This window comes from Piliocolobus tephrosceles, chromosome 7 (assembly GCF_002776525.5).
Source record: "Piliocolobus tephrosceles isolate RC106 chromosome 7, ASM277652v3, whole genome shotgun sequence".
Lineage (NCBI taxonomy): Eukaryota > Metazoa > Chordata > Mammalia > Primates > Cercopithecidae > Piliocolobus > Piliocolobus tephrosceles.
In genome coordinates this window covers 136221746-136244681 of record NC_045440.1, presented here as the reverse complement: position 1 = coordinate 136244681, position 22936 = coordinate 136221746, and the positions used below count along the sequence as shown (strand labels likewise).

Here is a 22936-nt window from a genome sequence, read left to right as displayed (position 1 = left end):
GTATGAGCATGGACACTCCAGCCTATACATCCATGCCATCCACCTCCCTGACAAACAGCTGATCCTTGGACACCCCTAGGCATTGGGATATGTACCTGATATCATGGTCTGTCTTCAGGAATGAACCTGGAGAAACTGCCATTGCAAGGTTTGGAGTAAGACTTGGAGCCCCTTGGACAGAGAATCCCATCATTCCCTCCATGGATCATGGTCCAGAGAGGAAGACTTGGGCCCTGGATGGGCACGTCCTCCTGGCCCCATGGACTCCCGTTCTAATAGTAGCAAGGCCTCCAACAATCCACCCCCTTGCTCTATGGATTTGAGTAGTTTAAGTTACAGATATACTGTTAGTCATTGAGGGTCTTATTACTAGTGGTCAATAATTTCCACATTTTGTTAAATGTACAGATAACAAGGGTTGTTTGCCATCTCAACCTCTTGACCCATGTTGCATCCTTGCTAAGATAATTCTTATAGGCAAATAACAGATACAGATTATACATTTTACTTTACATGGGAGCATTGCTCTATCCTCTGGCTGTACCCATTTATTCATTATCAGTTGATTTAAGCTGTTAGAACCAACTTTGGTTAGGAATATAGAGAGTAGTTTTAATGCTCTTCTCTTACAGGTTTGGTTTTTCTCTTTTCCTTGATTATAGCACTCTATTTAAGCTGGTTTGCAAACCATCAATGAAATTCCAGGGACAGCTGAATGGTGCTGGCGGCAAGGGTCCCAGCGAGCCAGACTGGTGGTGGTGTGCTGTTAGCCTCCTTCGTGGGTGCTTTGGGCTGTCCCTTACCAGGATCTGATTTGTGACCATTTCTGCCTGTTAGTTAAGCCAAGGCTTAGAGCAGCAAGGACTTTCCCCATGTATGGTGTTTAAATCTCTCAACCCCTACATTACTCTGGTCCTTCTTCCAAAGAACTGTCATTGCAAGCACCCGTATCTCCTACCACTGAAAGTAGCACAGAGTTTAGCTAACTCCACATGAATGATCAAGTTTGTACATGTTTTTACATTTAATAAAAAGGCAAACTCCACTTTTAAGGATGTGACATAGAGATGTGGTAGCAGAAGTTGCTGTGAAGAACTCTGTCTCAGTTAGAGGAGTCTGCACCTTCAGGAAACCTGGAATTTCTAGAGGCTGTTATTTGCTTACGCGTGAGGCAGTGGGGCATAGTGGTTAAGGGCAAGTGGTCTGGCACTGAACTGTGAATTTAAAACCTAGCTCTAACACTTATCACCAAGACCCAGGTAAGTTACTTAAACTCTCTGTGCTTTACTTCCTCATCTGACAAATGGCAATAGTAACTCCAGATAGTCATATATTAATACATGCAAAGCATTTAGAATAGTACCTGGCACCTTGTAAGTGACAGTGAGTCTTTATTACCTTCTGGGGTAGACATATAATATTTCCACATCCTACAGAAGATGTGAGGGTTCAACAAACACCATTTTTAGTGGCAGTGGGAAATGCTTGGTTCCTACTTGTCATTACCTCTTTGGTTTCAGTGCATCTTTATGAAGATGATTCATGATCTTGTGCTTGGCTGTTACTGTGGACCATAGATAGCGCTATGTCCAGTCTCCTGGCGCCATCTTCATCATATACTGCTGACCTTCTGTGGCAGGCGAACCCAGGGCAACACATCACTCGTGTCAGAGGGATGGGAGCTCCTATTATACCTCCTCCTGTGAGCGGCTTTCAAAAACACTTCTCCTGGAAACACAACAAGTGGTGGCTGCTTTATAAGACTGCTGTGCAAAATCTAAGGCATTCCTTTTCTTTCTTTTAAGCTTCAGTTAAATTAACAAACATTGGTTAAATGAATGACCCATGACCTTTATCTTCTGAATGGTGGAAGATGCTTTCATATTTCTGCCCTCTGACAGCCCAGTTGTGCCTTTCAGTAACAAGTTGCTCTGTCTCAGATTAGTTAGTGGATCTCATCCATTTTAACATGGTACCATCATAAGATTCCATGTAAACAGTTTTATAGCCATTAACTCTCAACTCCATCTCCATCCATACAGCAAAATATATGTAGACCCTTCACATTCAAAGGCAAATATAATATCATCATGTCTTCTTCTTCCCTCTGATTCACATCGTGGCATCACAAAAACTCCAGGAGATACCATTTTCTCTTTCACTTTGAAAATCGCTTGGGCCTGAAGAATTGACATTTAACTGCAAAAAATAAAATAAAATAAATTAAAAAAAAAAAACAAATGTGTTAACAACACAATAATCTTATATTGAACAATGGGGACAGAAATGTAATATGTAACACATTTTCTTCCAGTCACAGAAGATCTTATTAGACGGAATGCTGAACACAATGACTGTGTCATTTTTTCCCTGGAGGAACTCTCCTTGCATCAGCAAGAAATAGAAAGACTAGAACACATTGATAAATGGTGCCGTGATTTAAAAATTCTCTATCTTCAAAATAATCTTATTGGAAAAATTGGTAAGTTTCAGTACTTAGTTCTTATGGTTTCTTTAACATTGTGAATGAGAGAACTTTGGAAAGTGCTGTGTTATTTTTAGAAGAAGACAATCCCTGAAAAAGGAATTCCATGGGAAAACAGACACAGCCATCTCTCAGTGGTTGTGTGTGGGGGCATTTGCCTAAACATTTCTGTGTGTAGTGAAAGCAATTTCCAACAAGAAGTTAGGAGAGCAGGTAAAGGTGAGGAACACATTGGTTGACCTGATCATCTAAAAGGACAGAGAACACATCAGACCTAAATTTTTTTTTTTTTAAGTTTGAAAGGGAGGAGGTATTTGTCATCATTTTGCATCACACTGCAAGATGAATTTATATGAGAATTGAGGGGGTCCTTGTCAGGTTACTGCAGAATTCAATAGCTAGTTTTGCTATATTTATTGTGACCATATATGTGCAACACATTGGGTTCAGTATTGGGTATTGAGGGGCTTCCAATTTGGAATGGAAATTAGAGGTAAATGCAGGAATCAGGTCAATGAAGATAAAAATATCAGCATTATAACTAATAAAGCTCTTCTAAGAAAGTGGCTTAGACTTGCAGCCAAGTGGGCTTGCTAATATTGCCCTCAGAATTAACCTACCCACCCAGTTACATGCAGAATTGGACAACCACAAGTTTCTCCTACCCAGGTGGGCCTTTGCTTTATGTCAGGAGGTAGGTTGAGACCATGTGCTGTCTGCTGGTAGGAAGGTCCCAGAAACCAGGAAAGAGGGTAGGACTGGGCATGCTCAGTTTCTTCTCCTGATTAACCTATCAGATAAGTTGGTCTTCCTTCCCCCACCACACCTGACTTCTCTCACAGAAGAATGATGAATTAAAGGGCAGAGGGAAGGGAGGCGTGTGGAGTTACTCTAATGGAGGTCCTGCCACATGGACACAGAAGGAGAATCCCCAGGACTCAGAAAGAGAAAGCACAGGCTCTGGCATCAGGTAGACCTGAGTCAGAACACTGCCTGTGCCGCCTCCCTCTATGCAGTGTGAAATTTGACAAGTCAGTTACTTGCCCAAGTCTTAGTTTTGCCATCTGTAAAATGGCTAATAATGCCTAATGTATAAATTGGCATAGGGATTACATGAAATGATATGCTTAGCACTTGCTCACCATGAGGTAAGCACTCATTACAGGATAGCTGCTGTGCTGCTGCTGTTATCAATTTGATCATTTACCCCAGTGTCTCCAGGCTAGCCAAATGAAGGTAGGAACAGAAAGGAGAAGCCAATGGAGTTAGAGGAAAAGGGATGGAGTCAGGGCTGATGAGGCAGAGTGAGTGCCAACCCCTGTGTGCCGTGGCACGAGAACCCAGAGGTCAGCTTGCAGGATTATATTTAACTTCCCATGGTGATGTGCAGTGGTTCACAACAGGGACATTTGGCAATGTCTGGAGGTATTTTTAGTTGTCGCATGTGTATGGGAGGATGGGGAGGGGATGCTATTGGCATCTAGTGTACAGAGGCCAGGAATACTGCAAACCATCCTACAGGGTTCAGGATGCGCCCCCGCCCCACAAGAAAGAGGCCCAAAATGCTAGTATTGCTGAGGTTGAGAAACCCTGGTGATGTAGTTGCTTCTAGTTTTGTGGATAATTGAAAATTGGCTTCAGGCTTGCAAAAAGCCTAGATTTGCATCATTTTTGGAAGATTTACTAAAATTCTCTGTATTTTTTCAGTTAATTATTTTTGGCATCTTTAACTTGACCAGAAATTAGAAACTCTGGCACATTGTTCAATTAAAAAGGCTATTACAGAAAACCACCAGCTTTTATGCATGGGGGCATGAAAGAACGGTTCTAATTGTACAGATCTAAAAGAGTTCCCAAAATTTTAATCTCCACAGCTGGGTCCATCACAATTACTAATTAGGAGCATGGTATTTCAGTCCTTTTCAGAGCTGTGAGAAAGCTTAAATTTTTGCTTCCAAAGTACTCTTAAATTAAACACTCTTTTAAATCCTAATAATGGGATTTTTCAGGCTACTCCACCCATAGGCATTTAGGCACTTATTTAGCAAGTAAAACCACCCCTCTAGGATTCAGACTCGCTCTTGTGCCATTGAGGTAGAAGTTTGTGAAGCAATTGCCTTTCCTAAAGCCCTGTTGCCCACGGGAAGACATAGATGGTCTGCGGAGGAAGGTGCTGCTTAGAGGTGACCCAAGAGGGAGCCCAGAGGCCATGTGGGGTCTTGTCAAGTGCCCTGCCCCCAGACCTACTGAATCAGAACCTGTGGGCTCCTGGAATCAACCCTTGCAACAGCTTCCCAATGGGCTGCATGCCTGGGCCAAGCTGAGAGCCACAGAGCTTCTTAAATCCCAGAAGGCAGAGGGTCTACTCCAAGTTCGTGGGCCTGCAAAGTTAATGAGAACAATTTCTAGAACGGTCTCGCTAGAACTCAGAGTCCCTTTTCACTACCCGAGAGGCTCTTCCATTTTGACCTTCAGAGCCTTTTTTTTCCCTCTCTGTCCAAGTTGGGCCCTGTGGTTTTGAGAAATTAACTTAGGAAACCCTCCCTGAGCAAATCTTACTTTTCTATCATATGACTCCTTTAGCCTTTAGAGGGTGATGCATATAACAAAGGTGGGGAAGGGAAATCCTATTTTGAAGAGGTATTTTATTGTGGGCTGGCCATTTTAACAATAATAAAGTATTTTGTTCAGGATGTGGATGAGACTCTCATAGTTCTTACTTAGCACATAGAAACCTCCAAATCTGCTGGGTGCAGTGGCTCATGCCTGTAATCCCAACACTTTGGGAGGCTGAGGTGGGCGGATCGTAAGATCAGGAGATCGAGACCACCCTGGCTAACACAGTGAAACTCTGACTCTAATAAAAATACGAAAATTAGCTGGGTATAGTGGCTGGTGCCTGTAGTACCAGCTACTCGGGAGGCTGAGGCAGGAGAATGGCGTGAACCCAGCGGGCGGAGCTTACAGTGAGCCGAGATTGTGCCACTGCACTCCAGCCTGGGCAACAGAGTGAGACTCCGTCACTTAAAAAAAAAAAGAAAAGAAACTTCCTTATCTTTGACTCTTGAATGCTCAGATGTTTCTAAAGAGCTTTTTCAAACATTAGGATTACTTAGAATAATTTAAATTCTGAGAGAAACGTTTGTAATTTTTCCCCCCAAATCCTCCATTTAAACAATGCGTAAATTGAGATTCAGAGATGTGAACTGTTATGTTCAGGTCTATGGAAACAAATACATGATGTTTTGTACATTTTAGATTAACTATTAGTAGTGATAAGGGTGATGATTATAAATCACCATGTTTAAGCTTCATGATACCCCTGAGAAATGGGCAGAGGATGCACTAATTGAGTGAGGCTGCCCCCAGTGCACATTCCTTAGCAAAGTTTTCTACATTCCTGTCATCTTAGAAAGGACTGCTCTTTTAAAGTGTACTACAATGATTTAGTTCCAGGTTCTGAAGTCAAATTTCCTAGCTCTACCACTTAACCTTGGACAAGTGAATTAATTCTCTGTACCATGGCATTGTGATTGGTAAAAAGGAGACAATAGTTTTGACCTCATAAGTTTATTATGAGGATTAAATAAGGTAATATATACTAAATGCTTAGAACATTGTGTGACATGTGATAAGCACTCTTGCTATGGTATTATTCACTATTTTTCAAAGGCCCCATTCTGCAGCAATTCTGTGACTTGTTTATGCTTGTTGTTTTGCCTGTATGAGCTTTCATGTTTATTAAATAAAATAATTCTGTATCAGGTTGATTTTGGTTTCAAGTCAAAGCAACCCAACTAAATGTGGCAGAACAGTAAGGAAATCAATTATCTTACCCAACTTTAAGTCTAGAGGTAGAGCAGACTCCAGAATCAGACAGGGTTGGTCGATTCCTTCTCTCTGCTCTACCAGCTCTCAGGCTTTGTCCTGCAGCTGCTTCCCTTATGATTGAGTATAAGTATCAAAAGAGATAGTAATTCCTTATTCACATCCAGCAGGAAATAGAGATAAGAACCCCCCAAGCATGGAATATAGATCCTTCCCTTTTATCTGATTAGGAGCACTGGGTGTGCATGTCCTCTCCTGTATCACACAGTTGTCAAGAGACTGCCGTGGGCTGTTTGGCTTAAACTTAGGTTCCTGAGCCATCACTAGCGAGAGAGATTGGATTGTCGTGCACTGGCCCAACTTGGCTAAACCTAATTGCCTGGAGTTAGGGCTAGGTAGAGACATGAGCAAAACTGGGTGTCATCAGGAAGGATGGAGGGAGAAATGGGTCCTCCTTAGGCAGCCACCATGTCTGATGTACAGGTATAGATTTGGAAAAGCAACATGGTTTTGATAACCATAAAAATAATCTTTAGATTTTCTTCATTATTTTAGTAATAGGTTACATAAAAGTGTCTTTATTTTGAATATTAATATCTTAATTACATTATCTTGTATTTCAGAAAATGTTAGCAAACTCAAGAAACTTGAATATTTGAATTTAGCTTTAAACAACATTGAAAAAATAGAAAACTTGGAAGGTAAGAATGTTTCTTCTATTATGCTATTATGAATTAAATTGAAATTTAAAATTAGAAGGTCAGGTGATCTTCTAGAAGGTGAGGTGGCTCATTCCTGTAATCCCAGCACTTTGGGAGGCCGAGGCAGGCAGATCACCTGAGGTCAGGAGTTCGAGACCAGTCTGACCAATATGATGAAACCCCATCTCTACTAAAAATACAAAAATTAGGCAGGTGTGGTGGCATGCACCTGTAATTCCAGCTACTCAGGAGGCTGATACAGAATTGCTTGAACCCCGGAGGTGGAGGTTGCAGTGAGCTGAGATCACGCCATTGAACAACAAGAGCAAAACTCTGTCCCCGCCCCCCCAAAAAAGAAAAAAGTTAGATTTAAACGGTCTTGTATAAAAATAGGTATGCTTTTAAAATTAACATTTTACATACATCTTGTAGTTATTCTTCTTATAAAAATCATGCAATAAGGTGATATGTAAATTCAAAAATGGAAGTCCACTTTACCCCTTCCTAGCCTCCTCAGAGGTAGCCAGAATTAACACTTGGGTATATACAGGGTGGTTTTATTTCATTTTGCTTTCTATTAATGGTATCATACTATGAGTATTGTTTTGAAAATTAGTTTTTTCCCTACAATTACCTTGCTTTTTTGATATCCAGGAAAGGGGGCGTGGGGCTACGTACTGGAATCATTGTAGACTGATTTATCTAACCATCTGTCTGCAAATGGACATTTGGGTGCGTTCCAGTGTTTTGCTATAAAAAGCATGGCTACAGTGAGCCTCCTTCTACATTTTACTTTGTGTATATGTGCACAGTTTTTTCTAGGACAGACACTTAGAAATGGAATTCCTGCATTTAAATCAGCATATTTTGAAAGATCCTGCCAAATTGTTCTCCAAAATATTTATTGTATCGATTTGTACTTATACTGATAGTCCATGTGAGTACCGATTTCTACACAACTTCACTAATACTTTCTGTAAACAATATTTTTTAAGATAGGAAGATATTTTTGTTTATTTTTATAGTAGCCATCCTATCCTAATAGGTGTGAAGTGGTATGTTATTGTGCTTCTGATTTGCGTTTACCTAATGACTAATGATGTTGAGCATTTTTTATGTGCTTACTGGCCATTTGAATATCTTCTTTGGAAAAATGTTTATTCAAAGCTTTGGCCCATTTTTAAATTAGTTATATTATTTGTCTTTTTACTGCTAAGTTGTAAGTGTACTTTATATATTCTAGATGCTAGACTTTGATCAGATATTTGATTTGCAGATATATTCTTCCAATTTGTGGGTTTTCTTTTCAACTTTCGTGATGGTGACCTCTGAGGCACAATTGTTCTTAGTTTTGTCTGTAGTTTGTTTGTTTGTTTGTTTGTTTTCCCTATAAGTGTCTTTGGTTTCACTGTCTGGAGAGTATGGGCCTTTATAGAATGGCTTGAGGAGTGCTTCTTAATCGATTTTTTTCAAAGAGCTTGTAAAAAATTTGTGTTAATTCCTCTTTAAATATTTGTTAGAATACACCAGGAAAGCCATCTGGTCCTGGACCTTTCTTTGGGAAAATGTATTGATTATTAATTTAATCTCTTTATTTGTTGTAGGTGTATTCAGATTTTCTGTTTCTTCTTGACTTAGTTTTGGAAGGTTATGTCTTTCTAGAATTTGTCTATTTCACTTATGTTATCTCGTTTTTTACCATACAGTTGTTTTTACTACTCCCTTGTCATCTTTTTCATTTTTTTTAAATGTCAACAGTAAAGTCTCATCTGTCATTCCTGATTTACTAAATTTGCGTGTTCTCTTTTTTTTCTGGTTAATGTGTAGCTAACAGTTTGTCAATTTGGTCAATCTTTTCAAAGAACCAACTTTTGATTTTGTGGATATTGTCTATTGTTTTATATTCTCTATTTTGTTTGTTTCCATTGTAATCTTATTATTTCTTTCTCTTTGTGTTTTCTCTTTTTTCTAGTTTCTTAAGACAGACAATTAGGTTATTGATTTGAGTCATTCTTTTTTATGGAGGTATAAATAAAATTATATGAATTTTCCTCTGATCATTACTTTTTTTGCATCTGTTTTGATATGTTGTGCTTTTGTTTTAATTCATCTCAAAGAATTTTCTGATTTTTTTTTTTTTGCAATTTTTTTTCTTTAACCCATCACTTACATAGCAGTGTTAATTTCCACATCTTTGTGACTTTCCAACATTTTCTTATTTTAGTGATTTCTAGTTTCATTCCATTGAGGTCAAATAAATACTTTCTTTGATTTTAATTACTTTTAGCTTATTGAGACTTGTTTTATGGCCCAATATTTGATCTATCCTAGAGGCTGTTCTGTGTACATTTGAGAAGAATGTACATTCTGCTGTTCTTGGGTTTAATGCTCTAAATATGCCTGTTAGGTCTAGCCTTTTGTTTCTTTCTTTCCTACTCTTCTATTTCCTTGCTGATATTCTGTCTAATTTGTTTTATCTATTATTAAAAGCAGGTTACTGATGTCTTCAACTATTATTGTTGAATTGTCTCTAGCTCTCTTCAATAATGTCAATTTTTGCTTTATGTATTTTGGGACTCTGCTCTTAGGTGCATATATGTTTATAATTATTTTATCTTTTTGATGAATTGATGTTATTATTATTATAAAATGTCATTTTTTGTCTATAGTAACAATGTTTGCCTTAAAGTTTATTTTGTCCGGTATTAATATAGTCACTCCAGCTCTCCCTTTTTTCTTTTTGGTTACCATTTGTATGGTATAACTTTTCCTATCTTTTACCTTTCCAACTATTTCTATCTTTGAATCTAAAATGCTTCTCTTTAAATAACATATAGATGAATCATATTTTGATTTTTAATCTATCCTGTCAATCTCTGCCTTTTAATTGGAGAGATTAAGCCATTTACACTTAATGTAATTAGCAATAAGGCAGAATTTGTGTCTGTTATTTGCAATGTGTTTTCTATATATCTTACATCCAACTTGTTCTTCTGTTTTTGGATTACTGTTTTCATTTTTGTTATTTTTGTGTGTACCATTTTAATTCCCTTGTTCTTTCTTTTATGTGTCTATTTTTGAGTTTTTTTAGTGGTTTCCCTGGGAATTAAAATTGATATCTTAATTTATAACAATCTAGTTCAAATTAATACCTACTTCATTTCAATAGTATACAGACTTTGCTCCTGTATAGTTTAGTTTCCCTCTCTTCGTTTATGCTGTTATGGTCACATATCATGTCCTCATATATCATATGCCTATTAACATAGATTTATAATTATTTCTTTTTGCAGTCATCTTTTAAATAATTTAGCAGAAGAAAATAGGTACAAACAAAAATAAATTTATGTTGTCTTTTATATTTACTTATATAGTTACCTTTAGTAATTGTTCTTATTTTATTAAATGAATTTGAGTTTCTCCCTAGTGTCTTTTCATTTCAGCCTGAAATACACTGTTTACTATTTCTTGTAGCATAAATCTGTTAGTGAAAAACTCTCATTTTTGTCTATCGAAAAATATCTTAATTTATTTTCTATTTTTGAAGGGGAGTTTTCCCAGATAGAGAATTATTTTTTGACAGTTATGTTTTTACCATTTCTTCTTTCCTTCCTCCCTTCCTTCTTCCATCTATCCATCCATCTACCTATTATCTTTTCCAATAACTTTCTTTTGTGTTTTTTAAATCTCCCCAAGAACTTCTTTCAATTGGATTTTTAGTAGTATTATACTGATCTTTTGTGCCTTTTAACTTGCATCTTTTATTAAAATCCATTTTTGTTGATATTGTACATTTTGAAATATTTCACCAGATTCAAATTCCAAATAATAATTTTCTTTTCATCCCTGTTTGTTTTATAGTTCAGTCCATCTACAGTTAACTCTTTAATTTGGCCATACTTTTTTTTTATTATTTTAGTTTAAGTTCTGAGATACATGTGCAGAACGTGCAGGTTTGTTACATAGGTATACACATGCCATGGTGGTTTGCTCCACCCATTAACCCATCATCTACATTAGGTATTTCTCCTAATGTTCTCCCTCACCTAGCCCCCCAACCCCCGACAGGCCCCAGTGTGTGATGTTCCCCTTCTGTGTCCATGTGTTCTTATTGTTCAACTCCCAGTTATGAGTGAGAACGTGCAGTGTTTGGTTTTCTGTTCTTGTGTTAGTTTGCTGAGAATGATGGTTTCCAGCATCATCCATGTCCCTGCAAAAAAAAAGGGGAACTCACCCTTTTTTATGGCTGAATAGTATTCCATGGTGTATATGTGAATTTTGGCCATGCTTTTTATTCTTCTGAACTTACTTCTATGTTCTGATTATTTCGTTCCTGTGGTGTGTATTCTTATTTTATGGATGAGATATCTTCTAAATCTCTTTGGAGATACTCATTAGAACTTTTCACTGCCATTTTTTTTCCATCCCCTGAATTATCTTCTTCATCTGAGGTTTTCTGTTTTATTTTGCAGACTTCTAACTTGTGCTATGTTTTTCTAAATGTCTGGTAACATTTGGTGTCTGATTACAGTCACAAAGGATTTCGTGTGTTAGGTGGCTTGTGTGACTTATTCTGCAGTTGTAAGGTTCTGCTTGCCTATCCAGCCTCAGCCTGCCTGGCAGAACCACTGTGCACTCTGCCAGTGGGTGGGGCATGCTGACTGGCAGACTTCACTTTAGAGTGCAGGGCCATGGAATAGAGGCAGAAACCTGTTCTCTTCACCCCATTGCCATCTACTAATAGCTGAAATTAGGAGGACTTTACTCATGTCATGGTGGATTTTAGCCTATTTGCCTACTAGGGTAAAAATGGATGGATATTCCAGTGATTATCAAGGTTATGTATTTACAATTACATAAATCTGCCTCATATATTTTCATTTTTTGTTCTCAAAAAATTACCATTACCAAAGCCCTCAAACCTGGCCTCAGTCCTGGGATCAAGATGATCCTTTTCATCATTGGCATTTTTCTGCATTAGAAGTGGAGTCATTGCTCTCTCCCAGCTAACATTTTACAGCCCTATTCTCCTGTGAACAAATGGAATAACAATATTTACTCTATGTCCATGTTTTGTGGTAATGAATTTTCTATCTAAAATGACAAAGAAATAATTAAAACTGGGACTCTTGGCTCGGTTGTCCAGCGCTTGTTAGTTTTGTGAAGTATTCTTACGCAATATGAGTTCTGTTTGTGTGATTTGTTTTATTTATCTACCACTAGAGGGCAGCATCGTCACTATTGTCTTTTTGAGCTTGGCAAACTGCAGGCCAGCCCCACTCCTGCCTTTTACCTGGACAGGTCTTTTTGTGCTCTGCTTTCCAGCTTTAACACGGATGAACTGGGTAGGATTGTTTGGTGAGGTTGGTGGAGGGGGATAGTGGGAATAGAGAATGCATCCCATCTGCTGGCAAATGTGTACTTTTGTTTAATTTTAAGGGCTTGAGGTGACAGAGGAGGAAGATGGGGGTACACCTTCAGCCCACCTGCTTAAGTAAATCTCAAAATAATTTAAAAAATAAGTTGTTTTGCTTTTTTACTTTTTTTCCTTGGATGGCAAAAACATAGCTAGTATCTTTTTTTTTTTTTTCCTCCTGTTGAGGATTCACCAGGGTAGAATAAAGTGCTTTTGTTTTCCATCCCTTACCCTAACCTAGAAGGAGAGGCGGAATTTCCCATAGCATGAGCTCCCCCACCCACCTTGGGCAGTCAGTATTGTTGATTTCCGTGACTTTTAGATGCCAGAGGGTCACTGAGCTGGATCTCCGCAGAACAGGAGATAGAGGCTGGGACTCCACTGAAGGAAGCAGTGTCGAACTCCAGAGACGAGATTTTCTCAAGTTTGGTCAGTTTGGCAAGAATTGCTCATGTTTAGGATGACAAACGTAGTTTAATTTCTTAATTGTAGGCCAAGTAGACATTACAATTTGACACTCTGAAAGATATAATGAACATTTGGAGCGTTCCTTATCTACAAAATTATAGCAACATCCAAAGATATATGACATTTTTACCTCATTGGAATCTTTCAAATGTCACTCTTTTCTTATATGAAAGAAAAATGTAATTAAAATGTCTTCCAGAGCCTCCTAAATTAAACTTAAGAAATGCCACCTAACCTATCTTAAGTCAGTTTACCCCAAATATATCTTCCACATTTATAAAATTCATCTGTCATTTTGCCGATGTAAAATAAACATGCAAACATAGAGATATAGACTTAGTTTTATTTATAGATATAGTTTTGTACACATCCTTCATATAGTGACTGAGTCTACATTTTTATAATTTAACAACTGCATTATCAAGTTTATTGATGTGTTTTAAATGCAACCTTATTGTTTGGTGCTGGAGATGTTTTTAATTATGTTTGTTATTATGAATATAACTGTTCTGAACAGAATTGTACGAGTTACCTCTGTTTCCAGTTGAGATATTTGGCTCAGACTTTTTTCCCCTAGATGAAATTCTAGCAATGGAGGAAAAAAGAATTTAAAAGCCTATTTTATATATTGACAGACTGCATGCTGAAAGGTATAACTCTTATGTCACAGGCTTGCCGATATGTTTTTAATATTATCTGCGTTTTTATTAATTTAATAGAAATAATGATTTTGTTTCTACCTTTCATTTATATAATTATTTTTGAAGATGTGAAGTTAATGAATTTCTTTCACCTATATAGTAAATCTAGAATATATAAAAGCATGTATTTGTTCTTGTACATTTTGGATATTTATCTTTTGCACAATCAATATTTTTAGCATAGTAATATAATAGTTCACAAGGTCACAGTGCTATACTTACGTCCTTTGTCAGTCCCCTCAGACCTCTAAGTCCTACTGCCTAGAGGTAGCTACTCGCAATTCCCCTTCCTTGTTCTATTACAAGTGTCTAAATAATGCACTCGGTATTATGCTTATCTCCCAAGTATTGCACTTACATCATGCTTATCTGCTATTTCTTGATATTCCTATTTTAGATGTCATCTATTGACTTCCCAATGCAGAAGATGCAGATTTTGTTCTCTCACACCATCCACAAAGTTCTCAATTTTCTCCTACCCACCCTCCGTGTATTTTCATATAACATTAACAGGATATCATAATGAGATATCGGATATGGACCCATTTACAGGGACTGGTCTTTTGAATTAACTCTGTGTTGGGAGGAGATGTTACACTTGCTGCCCAACTCTCCCACATCTAATCTCTGGCCTTTCTTATCCCACCTGCCTCCTCCTGCCTTCTTCCAAGCTGGTCTGCCCGTCTCCACCTGTGTCATGAATTCCAGGCAGGTCAGTCCTGGGCCACACCTCTGCTGGCTGGTGACAACTGCTTTTACTTACAGACTCAAATATGTGTTCCACAGAATTGTAGCTTGAGAATTTTAAGATGAAGATGATGATGATATTTTAGTAATAAATAGCTAACACTGGCAAAGAAACTGTCTAGCACAGGGGTCCCCAAACCCTGGCGAGGACCGATACCTCTGGCCTGTTAGGAAGCCACCGCACAGCAGGTGAGCAGTGGGCCAAGAGGGCGGTAGTGTCTGAGCTCCACCTCCTGTCCAAACAGCCACTGCTTTAGATCCTCATAGGAGCGGAGCCCTATTGTGAACTGATCTTGCGAGGGATGTAGGTTGCGTGCTCCTATGAGAACTTAACTAATGCCTGATGATCTGAGGTGAAACAGTTTCATCCCGAAAGCATCCCACCCCACCATCCGTGGAAAAATGGTCTTCCATGTAACTAGTCCCTGGTGCCAAAAAGGGTGGAGACCGCTGCTCTAACATATCAGTTCAGAGAATCTTTTCAGGTGGGCCAACCTGGGTCCAAATCCCAACTCATCCATTTAGGAGCTGTGTAAATTTTGGTAATTCCTTAGCTCATTTGCATTGCAGTTGCAAGTATCTATTGCCAGATAGATCCCAGAAGCAGCCGTTGCTGGAGGATACACCTCCAAGATGGTTGCTTCAGTTACCATCTGGCGCCGCTTCTGGGCGTGTTTCTTTCCACAGAAGCAGGTTTTGTTCTCTCTCACTGCCTTTACGATTCTCCAGGTGGCTCAGGGTCTCTGAGCGTGGTGGAGTAAAGGTAGCCAGACACTTGATCTGGCTTCTGACATGTCCCAGAGCAATTGTTTGTAGGGCAGTCCTTCCAGTGTGAGCATTTCAGACATCTAGACAGTCCCAGAGCTTCAGTGGTGCCCCAGTTCGTTGATCAGGCAAGTCCCTGGGGCCAGCCCCAATGCAGAGAGAAGGCGGAAGGATTCAATGCCATCTCTCCCTGAGAAATGGCATGCATGCACATAATGATGGGCATCTCGGAGCCAAGTGCCCACACTAAGCTATCTGACCTTCAAATAAAGATAGTAATTGTGATATTTCTCTCATAGGCATGATGTTAGGATTGAATAAGATACTGTGTATGGAAGAGCTTAATATAGTCAACAGCAAATAAATATTAGCCATGTAGTTAATAAGCTTATTATGTACCTGGAGCATACTTATCACATTTGAGAAAACTATGCTAACTTATATCTTAGTTTTCTGTCAGTTTTATGTATTTTATCTATTTGTATACTTTAAAAAATTCCCAAGTATAACCATGTTGCAAAATTTTGAAAAATAGAATGATGTTTAATCTTAATTCCACCATTGCTATTATCATTTTGCTGTATTTATTTTTCTGCCTTTTACATTGTTGTAATTTTAGCACATGGGCAATGTTATATCTTGCTTTTTCCATTTTCATTATATCATGAGCTCTGCTCTTCCATGCTAACCATCATTTTAGATGCCCTTATAACATTAAACATTGAATAGATGTATTAGAGTTTGCTTAACCATTTTTCTACATTGAGTCTCTTCCTACATGTGCTTATTTATTTTATATCATGTAATTATATTTACTAGAATTTAATGTCCAACTATAATAGTCACCTACACTCAGTCTTGTCAATTCCATTTTCCCCTCAGTTGCTCAATTATCTTTAAAGTTGTCTTTCCTTTAGTTTTCACCTGAGCCAACTAACTAATCTATCTGTTGACTTGTCTGCTGCACTTACCCATTTTCCTTCTTTGTCTTTCTCTCTCATTCTTTCTTTTCTCCTTCCCTCTCTTCCTCCTCCAGTCTCTTCATTTCTTCTACAAGTATTTCTTGACCTTCTATCTTATGCCCAGGAATCTTTTACATGTGGGAAATAAAGTAATTAACAAGTCAATCTTCCCCTCTCCATGGAGCTTAAATTCTAATGGGGAAGACAGGTCATAAACACTCAAACAAAAAAAGAAAAACATCAAATATGACAAAGGATGTACACAAAATTAAAATGAAACAATATGTGTGTTAGAGAGTATCTGATTGCCATAAAAAGAACCAAAGAAAAGACAGTGTCTACCAGGTTTCTCTACTGTAACATTACTATATTTCACTTTTAACCAATGAGTAATTTGTGGGAAGATACTTGAACATTATGTAAATATCCTATTCCTCATCATACTTTCATGCACTGGTTTTAACATTCTAATGACTTGTTTTCATTCCATCATTCTTTTTATATTTATTAGATGACATTCTTCTTTAAGAAAAAGCTTTGCCTTCTCCCCCAATTTATTTATATTTCTTATATTGGCATGGACTCATGGATTCTTGTTTTATTCAACGAATTATGTTACCACCGTTATTTAGTTTAATGATCACAATGTTCCAGGTTTGGCTACAGAAGCCCTTCCAAGTAGACTCTTCTGACATTTGAAATGTCTTCTGACATTTTAAAATGTTCTTATCTTTTTTTGAGTACTTTCTTGCTTAGTAGTACATCAAGAAGTTCCAGACTCCTCTTTTCTTTTCCTACTTTTATCTATTCTTTCCTTTCAAACTGTTTATATTCTTGAAATAAGTATACGAAGGAGATTATTACCATATTTCATTACAAAAGGTGATAAGAACCTGGGGTATGGATAATAGGATTATAGTAGACAGGAAGTATATGGTAAAATTTAGGAGTTAAGGTCTCTGGGGCTTGGCTAATGACATGAAGGAGTTAAGAGAGTAATTTAACATTTAAATTTATGTCTTGACCCTTAGATGTATCAAATTCATGTCTAAAACCAAAATAGTGATGGTATTGAAAGAGTTTAGACGTAAACAAGGCAGAGAAGCTGTGTTAAGGAATAGAGAATCAGAGGAAATAGGGAGAATTCCATTTTGAACATGTTGAATGTAATATGTCTTGCAGACATTTGGAAATAGGAGTATGATATTCAGGTAGTGGGTTATCATTTGGAAATCATCAGAATCTGGGGTTGGTTAAACCAATAACCATGACTGTTGTCATCAAGAAGATGATGGATGACAGAAAATACTGGGTCAAGGGTGGAACTCTGGGATATATCACCATTGAAGGGATAGAGAAGTTTATGAAAGAGATGAAGAAGAACAGACTACATTATAAGGAGAACAAGAAGAGAGTAGTATCACTGTTACCAAGATGGCTGAGAATTTTAAGAGATAATTCATGAATAATTGTGCTATATGCAGCAGATTGTTCTAGTGAAAAGTGGGTTGAAGAAGGTCGATTAGACTGCTAATATCATGGTCCTTGGTCACCTTTAGAGAAGCAGATCTTATAGAATGCCAGGAACAATGGGTTGAGCAATGAATGGGAATTGAGAAAGAACCAATGAATACAGGTTTAGGGTAGCTTTCAATGTCTAATGGGCATTGCCTACTTCTGGATTCTGTGTTTGCACATTTAATTTTCTTTTCCTTGTGTTTTTTTTCTCTTTTTATATTTTCTCTATGTTAGACATAAGTGTGAACTCAGGGACTATGTTTTTTTTTTTTTCTTTTTAATCAGTTTATTCTAAAGACCTTGCTTAGCAACATCTATGTAGCAGGCACCCTGTAACTCCCGCGTGGGTGGATGAATGAATGGATAGATGGATATAGAGTGAGGTCATACATCTGAAAGTTCTAAGGTAGAGGTAGCTTATTTGGAGGAGATTGGCTTGGGGTCTGACTTAATAAGAAGAAAACATGAAATTCTGGACAAGATTGAGTCAGGTGATAGAATAAGGGAACAGGGAGAGAACACCATCATTTAATGAAGTTGATTCCATTATATAGGCTTCAGAAATGAGGAAACCTCACCAAAGGTGAGACAGTTGCATAGCTGTAAACCAATCCAAATCAAGTTCATATTGATGGCATTAATCCATCAGGAACTGAAATTCACTCTAAATTATATAGCCACAGAAAAATTACAAAAAAGTACATAATAAGGAATCATAATGGAAAGGTGTATAGAACTTTGAAGAAATAAATGCAGAACAAGGCGGACCTGGGGTATTAGCTGGGGAAGGCTTTCTAGACATTGGAGGTTGCAAAATCTGCCATGTTAATCCCACAAGCATGAAGCAGTCATAGTGAGAGATAATCTTATATTGAACCCAGCCCACAAAGGCTGCTGCCTAAACTAGGTCAACTCTTCTTAGTTCACAGAAATAAACTATAAGGTTTCTGCTCATGAGACAGCTGTGCTTGCTTCTTTCCCTGTAGGTACATTGTCCAAGAAGTCATATGATAATTAGAGTGCTCATTGAGCTATTCTAATCATAGCTCATGTTTACTGACACTCTCGGTGGCAAGCATTATGCTAAGCGCTTTACATGAGTCATCTTATGTTATTTTCACAACTTCTGACTCTGGTACCAATACTATTATAATTCTATAGATGAGCAGGCTGAAGCTTGTAACTTACCCAAGGTCACGTTAGCAAGGATGAGGTAGAGGAAGCACTTGAACTTTTATCTGTCTAATTCCCAAGTCTGGACTCCTAGCCACCAAATTTGCATGGAATGTGAATGAGGGGATTAATTCAAATTCAAATTTAGATTCTATTCCAGTTTCTATAGCATCTGGCTATCTCTGTAATGAAAGTGGATGGGTCAGATTTACTATAAAACCCTACTTCAGTGACTCACCCTTTTTCTATTATTCCTTTGAACATCAAAACATCTTATTCTTCACTTTTGTTAATACCTTCAGTTCAGTTCTTGGTGGCCTTAGAGCCATTCTCTCTCTGCTAGGTGACTTTGCAAATATTGGTTCTGATGCACTGGTTTTATGAAATGCCTTTCTTTTTGGAGAAACTTTCCACTATCACCCTCCAAGATGAAATATGTCCTACCGACCTGCTAAAACTCAAGAGGACAGGTTCCAGGTACCCTCTCTAGTAGGAGTTTTGTTCTGAGGTAGCACCCACTGTAGTAGCAGCTTATACTTTTGCTTTTTTCATGCCAGTTAGTGACCAAATCAAAAAAAATTAGCCAGTCTTGTTGTGAGCAGGGAAAGTGATTTCCCCTGGCTGGAAGGACTCAGAGGGTGAAAATAAGGGAGACAGAAATAGAAAAATAAGTTAAGATGAAGCCTTTGAGTTGATATTTCTGAAGAATCACTTCATGGTAAGCAATGCAATAAATCAGCAGACTGAAAATTCTACAACTGTTACTTCTATTATGTGCTATTACATACAGAACTTAATTAAACATGTTTTATTACCACTGTGATTTTTCTGTATTTGCTTTGTTTTCATTTTATTTTTCTCAACAGGATGCGAAGAGCTGGCAAAACTTGACTTGACTGTAAATTTCATTGGAGAGCTGAGCAGCATTAAAACCTTGAAGCACAATATCCATCTGAAGGAGCTCTTTCTCATGGGGAACCCATGTGCTTCCTTTGACCACTATAGAGAGTTCGTGGTAGCAACTCTTCCACAATTAAAGGTATGGTTATTTTAATGGTGCAGAAATCACAGAGAAATGAGCATGAGCAACTACAATCATTCCTGCTTTACTTGCAGCAACAATGAATGTGTTGTTTCAGATAATGGAATATTCCAAAGAGCCCAAAGTAATTATCTGAATGGCTAGACCTTTAATATTGTTTGAATAGTTTTAATAAATCCCTGAAAAATAAATTGCATATTTTTCACCTTTCTCATCCAAAACATACAGAACTTAATTTGACTTTTTCTCAATGAGTTGAAATCATAGTTACAAAGAACATTCATCATCACTGATTAGAATTCATTATTACTTGTAGCAAACCAAAAGTTTAGGGTTTTAGAAGTAGCTACAGCTATGTACCTTTGTATTACATAGTCTTAAGCTAGTGTGCTTTTATAATTATTATTTTTTATCATTGCTTTTTCTTAACATTTTCTCTGTAGCAGTGGTTCACAGTCTTGTTTTAATTTTTCTTTTTTTTTTTTTCTTTGAGAAGGAGTTTCACTCTTGTTCTCTTCTTGCTCAGGCTGGAGTACAATGGCATGATCTCAGTTCACTGCAACCTATGCCTCCCAGGTTCAAGTAATTCTCCTGCCTCAGCTTCCCAAGTAGCTGGGATTACAGGCATGTGCCACCACATCCGCCTACTTTTGTATTTTTAGTAGAGATGAGATTTCACCATGTTGGCCAGGCTAGTCTTGAACTCCTGACCTCAGGTGATCCCCCTGCCTCGGCCTCCCAAAGTGCTGGGATTATAGGCATGAACTGCTGTGCCCGGCAAGTTCACAGTCTTTGGTGTGCGTCAGAACACGTGGAGGCCTTTTCAAAACACAGACTGCTGTGCTCCTCGCCCAGGGTTTCTGGGTCAGGTCTGACATGGGGCCTGAGATTTCACATTTCTAACAAAATCTGTAAGTGCTGGTGCAGGGACCTCGTTTGACAACCACGACTGTTTATGTTACTCTTATACCATATCCCCCCAATCAAATAATTTTAGAACTGAGGAAAAAATATTATTTCCTGAGAAATCATACAACAGAGAATATTAAAATAGCAATGTTAAGTTTCATGTAATTCCAAGAGTTCCCAGCCTGCATGTGGCTCCATGTTCCTGGAAAGAGAATGCATGGATACATCGCCTGTGCAACAGGCATTTTTTCAGTTCTGAAAGGATATTTGTTTCTTAGACTTCTGTGTTCTCTGCGGTCAAGAGACTGCTGACTGCTGGATTAATGGAACACATTTCTTCTAATGTAAAATTTCTCAGATTAAGAGAATGAGTGATTCAGGTATTTGAATATAGAATAAATAATAAATTGTCTCATATGTAACCTAAACTGATCGTTATTATACAGTGATTTCCTAGAAAATGAGCTGATGAGACCCCGACTATCAGAACTAGATCTTATAGTGTAATGCTGTGAGCCATGCCCTTGGAAGGGCTAAGGGTCAGGGAGTCCTCATGGCCACCACAGCTGAGCCTGTGTCAGTGCCACAGCTGAGCCTGGTCAGGCTAGAGGTGTGAGAGCCATCATATGGCTGCTGCAGACAGGGTCAGAGGTTGTGCCAGGTACTTTATGCACAGTGTTTCTGATCCTCCCAGACCCATTCAGGGAGACAATTAGGTGCATTCAGAGTTCGGGGAGTTAATGCTGCTTGTTTAGGCTGACACATCTGGCAAGTGACACCAGTGGGATTTGAACCTAATGAGTCCAACCTTGATGCCTCCACCATTCACACTATACCCACACTCACTGCTTCTCTCTGGGTTAAATTACAGGCTTTGGATCAAGTCTTTCCTTTCAGAAAGACTTCTCCAAATCAACTGCTTCAATAGAAAACAACCCCATTTTGAAAAATAGCATGCATATATTTATTAATATTTTAAAATAGTTTGATATACGATAGAATCTTAATTACCATTTCCTTGAAAGCTTGTGAGCTGCTTGAAAGGAATTGTGTTAATAAATATATTATTTTCCTAGGGCTGCTGTAACAAAGTACTGCAAACTAGATGGCTTAAACAACAGAAATATGTCATCTTATAGCTCTGAAGGCCAGACGTTCAAGTTCAAGATGTTGATAGGGTTGGTTCCTTCCACGGGCTGCAAGGGAGAATCTGCTCCATGCCTCCCCCCTAGCTTCTGCTGATTTGCCGGCCAATCTTTGGCATTCTTGAGCTTGTAGACACATTGCCCTGAGGGTCCCTGCCTTCCTCTTCACAGGGCTCTCTCTTTATAAAGACACCAGTTATATTGGCTTGGGGCCCACCTGCTTCAGTATGATTTAGTCTCAACGAATTACATCCATAATGACCCTGTTGCCAAAAAGTCCATGATTTGAGCTACTGGGGGTTAGGACTTCAACATCTTTTTTTTATCAATTCAACCCATAACAGCAGAGTAGTTATTTTAGATAGTCACGTAGAAGAGGTGTGAGGAGAGTCAGCCCTTTTCAAGGATTTTCTTCCCAGTGTCTGAGCCACTCCAGAAGTAGGTAGACCCCACAGTACAGTGGAAAACAAATTTGTTAGCAGACAAACCAAGGTCTGACACCTGCTTCCACTGCCTGTGAATTGCGTGCCTCATTTTACTGATGTATAGTGGGATCATAATTCCTACTTCAAGGGAGTTCTGTGAGGCCTTCAATACATCTTAGTGTCTCTTTCTCTGCCTCAGCACTTGCACAGTTATTATCAATAAGTGTGGACACTCCACCTTTGTGCTGCAGGAATCCTAGGTGAAGAAAGATAAAGAAACGCTCAGCTTAAAACTAAATCGATGATTCTTAGGCCTTCTAAACTCAGATGTGATTTTGGCTTGAAGGAAATGTGGGCCAATTTCAAAGACTAACAGAAATCAGTAAAAAAAAGTGAGGTTCCTAGAATAGGTGCTGGGGTACAGTGCCAAACTTGTCATTAGTTATTAATATGAGGTCTTTTGCCTCCTGTCAGTAAAGTGACGGAGGGTTCAGTTGTCATAGACTTTTAGGAATAGTAGTGCTAATTAAGTCAAAATAGACTTAAATCGTTTATAAGACAGAAATCAATCAATCAATCAGTCAATCAGTGTACTTCAATTACAAGGAAGAAAAGATCACCTTGCTCCCCAGGGTTCTGTTGGGAAAAAAT

The 22936-nt window shown here is 38.2% G+C and overlaps 1 protein-coding gene across 5 annotated transcripts in view; it reads left to right on the top strand.

The window, feature by feature from the left end:
* The window catches only part of LRRC6 (leucine rich repeat containing 6), a 123412-nt gene that overhangs the window by 41222 nt on the left and 59254 nt on the right, over nt 1–22936 (top strand). For all 5 annotated transcript variants that reach the window (XM_023222935.2, XM_023222951.2, XM_023222937.2 and 2 more), the window contains exons 2-4: nt 2315–2482; nt 6937–7014; nt 19631–19803. In XM_023222935.2, the coding sequence (XP_023078703.2) occupies nt 2315–2482; nt 6937–7014; nt 19631–19803 (419 nt within the window). The remainder of the gene's footprint in view (nt 1–2314; nt 2483–6936; nt 7015–19630; nt 19804–22936) is intronic.